This window comes from Anser brachyrhynchus, assembly GCF_964034855.1.
Source record: "Anser brachyrhynchus genome assembly, chromosome: 5".
NCBI lineage: Eukaryota > Metazoa > Chordata > Aves > Anseriformes > Anatidae > Anser > Anser brachyrhynchus.
The window spans coordinates 34,474,457-34,483,331 of record NC_137699.1 but is presented as its reverse complement, the minus strand read 5'-3'; the positions used below and the strand labels follow the sequence as shown (position 1 = coordinate 34,483,331).

The 8,875-nt window shown below is 47.4% G+C and overlaps 1 protein-coding gene across 1 annotated transcript; it reads right to left on the bottom strand.

Moving 5' to 3' along the window:
• Window positions 1-27: 27 nt before the first annotated feature.
• Window positions 28-8,340, bottom strand: PSMD13 (proteasome 26S subunit, non-ATPase 13). The gene is made up of 13 exons (XM_080594694.1): window positions 8,137-8,340; window positions 7,942-8,020; window positions 7,056-7,090; window positions 6,919-6,974; window positions 6,506-6,549; window positions 6,166-6,252; window positions 5,697-5,868; window positions 5,146-5,225; window positions 4,936-5,061; window positions 3,970-4,032; window positions 2,943-3,023; window positions 1,617-1,733; window positions 28-852 (listed from the first exon to the last, which is right to left on the bottom strand). The coding sequence occupies exons 1-13, from the start codon at window positions 8,229-8,231 to the stop codon at window positions 757-759; spliced, it is 1,131 nt and encodes a 376-aa protein (XP_080450820.1). The 5' UTR covers window positions 8,232-8,340; the 3' UTR covers window positions 28-756.
• Window positions 8,341-8,875: the final 535 nt, after the last annotated feature.

Below are 8,875 nucleotides of genomic sequence, written 5' to 3'. Positions count from 1 at the left end.
AGAAAGAAGGCACAACCAACTACAAAAAAAGGGAAGGCAGAGACGTTTATTCCAGCAATACTGCTGCAACTCACTTTAGCACAGAGTGTTCATAAAAGACAACAACCCCCAGAAGTATATAAAACCAAATCCACTGAACGGTAATCCTGGAAAAAACCCTTTGATGGAGTAAACACTCCCTCTACTGCAAATGAGGAGGAGGGGTTGTGGAGAAAGAGGGCGAAAAGAGAAAGATGATTTCAGCAACGCTGCCTTGGGGCTGCTGCAGGGGCACAGAGGGAGAGGATACCAGGGAAGGTCACGCCCTCCTAAGGCCAATACCACTACGTAATACCACATACAATGATCAGGCACCTCTCTAGCACGCTTAATAGAGGAGCTTCTGCTACCCCTTTACCAGGCAAATAACCTCCACCCCTGTAACATGCAACCAGCATCATCCTCCCGCAACAGCTTGATAGCAAAACCGATAAATAAACCACTGTGGAGCCTGTGTCCACTTTTTTACAAGAGCAGGATGGGAGCTCTCACGGTCAGTGCCACTAATGGTAGCGCGTAGGGAAATCTTGACTCCAAGCACCAAAGGGTTACACTGCAAAAGGCCACTTACTCCTCCGACCAAGCATCAGAAAGCTGCTCTCCCCTCTGCCCGCCCACCCACCCCCCTTCCATATAATTCAGTACAGAGTCAGTGGTCTGAGTGCTGCTAGTAGCAGCAGCAGCAGAAGTTACTGTCCCAGGGTAGTGCAAGGGCTTCTATGTCAGGATGTCGTGGGCTTGGTGCTCCACCAGCATCTCCATGCTCCTCACATCTGTGCACCAGAACTCTAGGCGATCTTTCATCCCTTTGATCTGGAAGACAAGTCCACAGAAAGTAACTTTGCTGCTCCCTCCCACTAGAACACCAACATTCACTGTTAAGGACAAATGCTTGAGATCTCACCTTCTCACAACCCCATGCATCTAGAAAAGACACTGCCTAACATCTCTTAACATCAAACCTATGGTATTTTAAATTAAACTGAAATGCACAACAGGAATTGTTTGCAGCTATTATTCCATGTATGTAGCAATTTTGTGTGTGTGTGTGTTTCTCAAAAGGTAAGGGCACTTTATACTATCTCCCAAAACATTTATTACGAAGGTGCTGAGCTTCTCAAATTCATCTTCTTTACCACCCTGAACTACTCTCTTCCCAAGACAAGGCTGTCACCTACAACCCAGGAACACAGCATTTTGTTCCATGCACTTGGGTCTGAAGAAGCCATGTAAACATCTGCAGCCTTCTGTAGCATACTGTCATCGCATTTGTGTTTCCTGGTGGTTTGTGTGGTTTTTGAGAAGTGTTGCTAGTAGTTTATCGCCTGACAGATTTGTAACCAACTGCTGCAAAACAGACACAAGATGCACTATATACTTAAGGTAAGAGCTAAAGAAGGCAATATAAAAAGGATGGAGGAAAAGCTGATATACTTCTGAGCTCCTTGAACAGCTTCAAGAAACACTAGGGAGACATTCTCGGCTAGTGACCCTTCCCAGTTGTTACTTTAGTTTCTGGTCACCTCAGACACAAGAAAACAAGTCAGTACTGCCATAGTATTCAAGCTGGTCATTACCTGCTGTAAATCCAACACACGTGGTTGTACCCACGTCATGTGCACCCTCTTATCCACTTCATCAATACTGCCCTTTACCAAGCCTACTGAGAGAGCCTTCATCACCAGCAGTTCCACCTTAAAAAGAAAAAACTCATCAAGAACACAGAATCATCCGCTTTTCCAAAGATGGATGAAATTCTTACATGGATCTAGCCTGCGGCTTTCTACATTCAGAAAAAATCAAGACCACCTACAGTCTCTCACACCCATCTTCTAAATGAAATAACTTATTCAGTGGATGAAGAGCTGTAGGTGCTCTGCACCTTTCTTTTAGCAAGGCACTCAACAAAACCTTTTACCACATTCTTGTTGACAAGCTCGTCAAAGCATACAGAGGGACCGCAAGATGAGTGAAAGAATCTGCTACACCTCCAAGCTCAAAGGGTAGTGGTTACTGATGCAGAGCTGAATAAACAGCTAGTTACAAGCAGAGTTTCTCACGCATTGATACTGGGTCTGATACCAGTTAATTATATTTGAAATCAGGAGCATTACAAATCTGCAGATGAAGCCAAACTGGTAGGAGAGGTAGATAAGCTAGAAATAAGAGTCACTCTAAAGACAGACCTCAACAGATTGAGCTGACAAGAACTGCGTGGAGTACAACGAAGACAAGCGCGAGGTCCTGCACCTGAGACAGAAAGTTTCCCAGCAGCAGCACAGGCTGAGCTCTGGCTGCAGAAGCCCTGCTGAAAAGGAGGGGACTCGCAGCAGGGACAGCGAACTCGCACCTCCTCGAACATACCTGCAACACTGGGTCCTGCTTTGCACCACCCCCTTTTTAGTTTAAGTCAGGCAATGCAAAACTGGAGAGTACAGCAAAGAGCCACCAAGATTAGGAGGTGGAGAACCTGACATAGGAAGAAACTGGATTTGTTCAGCTTCAATAAGAGAAAGCTTGGGGAAATCTCATCATTGGCTTCCAAAACTTAAAAGGCAGTAACACAGAACATGGAGGTACCGTTCTTACAAGGACACATGAAAAGACAAGGGACAACAGGCAGAAGTTGCTTCAAAGGAATTCCACCTGGATTACAGAAAAAAAATCTTCACTGTGAGAAAAATTAAGCATCAGTGACACGGTGGAATCTCCCCTCACTGGATGACGAAGAATCTGCCAAACTCACCACGAAACAGGAACAATTCCTCGCAAGAACAGAGTTCTCCAAATGCACAAGAGCAGGGGAGAACATTTATACTTAGAGTTCAGCTATGGGAGTAGACCTATTCAGAAGCTTTTAGAGCTTCCAAACTCAGATATCAAAGTGTCAGACCTGAACTCACCTCATTCACAGTGACTTTGGCACTCTTAGCAATCTCTTCAAAAGTGAGTTGCCTGTGATTGGCTGGTCGGGTGAAAGTCATCTGAATTCAAGCAAACAAAACAAAAAAATAAAGCCCCATAGTTTTATTTCCCCTCCACACACAGGGTGCACAGCTTTCATTGCACCACCCTGCTGGGCGCTCAACATGCAGCGCCAACTACGTTCCTTACATTTAATCAAAATACTTCAAATAAAAACAGATTTACATCAGCAGAAAGGAGCAGCACCCCTCACTCCTCCCTCCACACACCTAGATTCTCTAAGCATTTCTTAGACAACAAAATCTCCAAATAAAGTAGATCGATCTGTGCTCGAGTGTCTCGGTGCCCACCAAATTCCTGGCATAACGCAAGGCCTAGAGGACGTAAGACTAGTTCACAGTAAGACACAAGAAGTGGAATATATGCACACACACCAGTGCACAAATATATAAATATACATTATACTTCAGATACTCAATATTTTAAGTTTTTGAGAACAGATCCAGAGCCATGGAGGATTATACATCAGTATTATTTGGTAACAATAGAGCCAAAGCCTTCCAGGAAAGAAATTGTTTTAAATATTTAGGGTTGCCTCTCAGGGAAAGAATTTTCAGGCCTCCTGAAATTAAAATGTTAACTGTGTTTACAGAAGTCTTTGTTATACTAGAACTTTTATATTTGAGCAGTTTTTGCAGATACTATTCTCAGATACAAAGGCTGCACCTTACTTCCCCACCTCCACATCCTGCCTGAAAGAGCACACCCTTCACACTGCAAACAAGTAGTAGCTGAAGACTCTTCCTAGCAGTACTTGCTTTTTGGCACCACCTAGAGGCAAAACTTGCAGTCAACAACTAGTTATAACCCCGAGGATCTGTGAAACAAGTAAATCCAGCAAAGAACACACCACTTTACAGTGCTACCCCCATCAAAAGGCAGTTAGAGCAGTGCCTTTCCATTTCCCACATTTAACACGTAACAGCTCTCAGCTCAGCTGCTCACCTCCATAAGACATAAAAGCTGAATCTTCTGCAGCAGAAGTGCTTCATTTGCAGCCAGATCTGGCTGTGAGAAGATAAAATGAAACAAGTTCATTAGTACTTATTTCCCCCCACACACGGGAGCACGCTGTACACTGAAGGAAGCCACTTGGCAACCCATTATCCTCATTTACAAGGGAAAGACACCATTACAATCCACCTACTGCTTGGCAGTGGTTCCATAAAACAAGTCTTGAAAACTGCACGCTTAAATGGGCTTCACAAGATGGGCAACCTGCTACTAAATGGCCACAGCCTTGTAGAAGCAGACACATCACCCTGCAAAGTACTGCCGTGTCGATAATCATGGAATCAGAAAATCCTGAGTTGGAAGGGACCCACGAGGACTGTCAAGTCCAACTCGTGGCACCACACAGGGCTTCCTAAAAACTACACTGAGCACAAGTCCTGTGAGGAGCGGCTGAGGGAACTGGGGGTGTTTAGTCTGGAGAAGAGGAGGCTCTCTACAGCTACCTGAAAGGAAGCTGGGGGGAGCTGGGGGTAGGCCTCTTCTTGCAGATAACCAGCGACAGGACTAGAGGGAATGGCCTCAAGTTGTGCCAGGGGAGGTTCAGGTTGGAAATGAGGAGACATTTCTTCTCAGAAAGAGCAGTCAGGCACTGGGACGGGTTGCCCGGGGAGGTGGTGGCGTCACTGTCCCTGGGGGTGTTTAAGGAAAGGTTGGACCCGGTGCTTGGGGACATGGGTTAGTGGGGAAATTGGTGGTAGGCGGATGGTCGGACCAGATGATCTTGGAGGGCTTTCCAACCTGAATGATTCTGTGCTTCTATGAAAGAAGCATTGCTATGCCATGATTAAAATTACACCCGTGCAAAGATTCAGGAAATTTAACCCAAGTTATAGGATCTCCTAAGCAAACTCTATAAACACCAAGCCTAGCCTTATGCAACATAACTCGTTCACTCACCTGCTGTCCCCATGCTGACTTCAAAGCCTGAAATGTCTCTACATTACCACTGTTGAAAGCATAAAGTGTATCGATCAGCCACTGCCTGTCAGTGTTTCTCAGGGACTCCAGAACAGGGTGCATGAGCTGCAGAACACAGGCAAGGCAGTGTTAACAGGGTAAAATCAACTCGTGGTACTTAAGAACTGAAACAAAGCAGCTGCAACTTACCAGCTCCCCAAAGTTATAAACACCTTCTCCCAAGAGCCCCGCCAGCCCCAGGGTAAAGGCTCTCTCCTGCTGCTCTGACACTGCAGGGAAAAAAAAAAATTACAAACCACCCTCAAAACAACAGAAACAAAAATCAGGATGAAGCAGCAGCCTAAGACCCATCACCCCTTCCCTCACCCTCCTCTCTGCGTCCGTATTAAATCATCTCCAGCCTTCCTCCTCCTCATCTACTCCCAAGACCATTACTGCAGGCTTCTGAATTTCCACAGCAGCGGCACAAACTGGCTATTTTTTAAACCTATTTTGAAGATTTTGGGGAACTCGAAAAAACTATCCCTTCCAGTAGAAGCACTACCCCCTGACCCCAGCACTTCAATACACTTCTGGGCCGAATCCTACTCGGGCGTTCTTCTGGTGTTCCCCCTTGATCCTGACCCAACAACGACAGATTCAAAATCATGTTGAGAAAACCTTTTCTCTGCCAGTGCAGTTATTTAAAACGGTAAAACAGAATGGAAGTCGGGGCTTTCTGTGCCTGGCAAAGGAGTTACCTGGCAGATCTTTGACATCGATGCATCCCAGGAAGCGCAGAGCATCCTTGTAGTAAGAGGCGTGGTTCCCAATCGTCTGGTAGTACTTGCTGGAGAGGTCGTAGAAGCGGCTGTGAACTGAAGTCACCCCAGGGAGATTGTTCAGCATCTCCTCAACCTCCTCGATGGTCTCCTGGAGGAGAGCAGGAAGCCTGTTTGTTACAGGTAAGGGTACAACTCACCCGCGTCCACCTCTCAGTTTACTGCTAAGGGTTTGGCACTTCTGTTTGTTCCAGAAGTAGCACCCATTCAGCAGTAACGCAGATGAGGCCACTGCCAAAGCCAAGAGGATGAAGGAAAACAATGCAGGAAACGAAGTACTGCAGTTCAGTCCTTGTGAGCTGAACGTCACCAAGCACTCTAAATGCTGCCGGTTCCGCGAGGCTCTGAGTTGTGACCTGCAATACACGAAGAGCTCTCCTCTTCTCACCTTTGTGACCTGCAGGTCTCCGATGTTCAGCTTCAGGGCCCCAATGGCCGTTTTACACAAAATCACAGCTTCATCGCTGCTTTTTACCTGCAGTTACACGGAGATACACAGTTAGAGAACGTCACCACCCCAGCCAGGCTGGCTCCTGACACCTACAGGTAGTTGCATTTCATTTGTTAACAGGCTCCTGCCTTAAAACACAGCATCGTTCGCTGTAGAGAGCAAGTGTTCTCCAGCGCAGGTCTCAACACACACAATCTGCCTCTTCAGCTGTACGATAAGTTCAAGTGCAAAACAATTCCTGAAAGCGAACCGCTAGAAAGGGCAGCCTCTAAAATACCTTTTCTCGAGTCTTCTCCAAAAAAGTAAGGGCCACAGCGGGATCTGCAGTGGAGGAAAAAAAGCAGCAATATCACGAATTTCAGCAGAACTAAATCTCAACCTTGAAAAAGATCCTTTAACAGAATTCCAGAAGACTGGAATATTTTTTCCTAGCGTATTGCTCAACCCCCCAGAGATGCCACTGTCTGTAGGCCAGGCTTTCTGCACGACAGCTAATTCCCCAACAAAACAGCGGTACTACTGCTCTCATGCAGCAGCAATTATTTCAGCTTTTCCTGCTGGTGCTTCCCTTTCCAACATAACAGGGACACAACAGCTTAGCGTTGGATATTTAGCCATTCCTATTAACTGGTTACATTTCATAGTCATCGCTTCTTAAAAACACTGCAGGCAGCGGGTATAGTCACCTACCTGTCATCTGCCTCACTACATGAAGAATGATCTCTACGAGGGACAAGGGATTCACCCTGGAACAACAGAAAAGTCACTGCCACAGGAGTCGTGGCCAAGTGCACATTACCTGAAAACTTCCAGGCAAATGAACTCACCTGTGTTCAAACTCACTGATGAAGTTCTCATAAAGCTGTGGGTACAAAGATATTGGCAGTCAGGGTGAAGTTATATTTCATTTTACCTAAGACATTTAGCTTTCGTTGCGTTCCTATGCATCCCTTCAACAAAGCAGTGGGCATCCAGCAGAGGAATGCCTACGGCACACAAAATTCAGGAGCCCCAGGTTGCTTAGTCTGGATAATTTCATCTGTCCTGTCTCCTTCCACCTGCAAGGCACGATTCAAGAACCTCGTGAGCTGGCAGGTCCTGCAGCACAGTGCCTTCCTGCTACAGACGGGCCTGGTGCACACCTTCAGTTACCGCGGCACAACCATCACCTTCCTGAACACTTCCAATCTCTCTGTACGCATCCTGAGGAGCCTGCACCTAGAACCTAACAGCTCTTTGTCACGGAAAGAAGTACAAAGTAGGATTTGGACGGAAAAACACAAAGGAGAGGGAAAGCACACAACTATTCATGCAAGTGGTTATCTCCAAAAACAGAAAAACTTCCCAGAGAACACGTGAAACAAACTACCACATGACTTGAAGCAATTGTGAGCGTGTGACAACTCATGCTGTGTTTGGGATTGTAACTCTTGTATTATGAAAGTAAAGAGACTCCCTCTGCACCCCCACAAAAATCTGAAGTGCCTGGAATTAAGACAGCGTTGTCCTGAAGCTCCTCACACTAACACGTTTAATCTCGGCAGGTTTTTAATACGTTAACCAAAACCTGCGTGCTTCATAACCCCCCCCAGATTGAATTCACCCAGCTCAGTAATGCTCTGAAGCCCCAGAGCTCTTGTGATCGGTACAGTAACACCCCTACGGATCCGTCACGGGCAGCAAGAACCCCCCCGGGACACCCGCGTGCCTCACCTTGATGAGCCCATCTCCCTGGGCGAAGCACGGGTCCTGAACGAAGTCCAAGACCTGCAGCGTCAGCTGGTGCCACAGCCTTTAAAAACCACAGAGCCGCTCAGCACCCCCGCGCTCCGCACCGGCCCCGCGCCGTCCCTCGCCCCCCACGCCCGACACTTCCCCCATCCCCCCCGGCCCCCCCCCGGGCCTCACTTCTTGTTGTAGAGCTCCTCCAGGCGGTGCCACACGGCGGCCTGCCCCGGCCCCGAGCTCTGGCTCTGCTGCAGAAAGCCCGGCACGTCCTTCATGGCGGCGGCGGCCCCGATCCGAATCCCGATCCGAATCCCGGCCCCGGCCCGCGACACCGACACTGACCGGGGTAGCACCCCGCCGGAAGTGCGCACTCACTTCCGGCCCCGCGCAAGGCACGCTGGGTAGCCCCGGTAGCCATGGCAACGCCTCAGGCCTAGGCCAAAACAACGGGCGCGCAGAAAGGCGCTCACTTCCGGCCCCGCGCGGGGCACGCTGGGTCCCCCCGGTAGCCATGGCAACGCCTTGCTCCCGCCTCCCGAAAAATAAAACCATTAAAAAAAAAAAACAAACAAAACACTAAAAGCACTCATTTCCGGCCCCGCGCGGGGCACGCTGGGAATCGCGTCGATAACCGTGGTGAAGCTGGGATTTAGTTGTTTTTTTTTCCCTGCTCCTAAAAAATAAATCAGAATAAAAATATAAAAACACACACGCCAAAATAAAATAAAATAATAAAATAAAATAAAAAGACGCACACGAAAGCACTCAGTTCCGGCCCCGCGCGGGGCACGCTGGGGATGGCCTCGACAGCCGTGGCAACGATTTATTTTTTTTCTCCCCGCTCCTAAAAAATAAATCAGAAAAAAAATAAAAACACGCCAAAATAAAATAAAATAATAATAATAATAATACTAAAAAG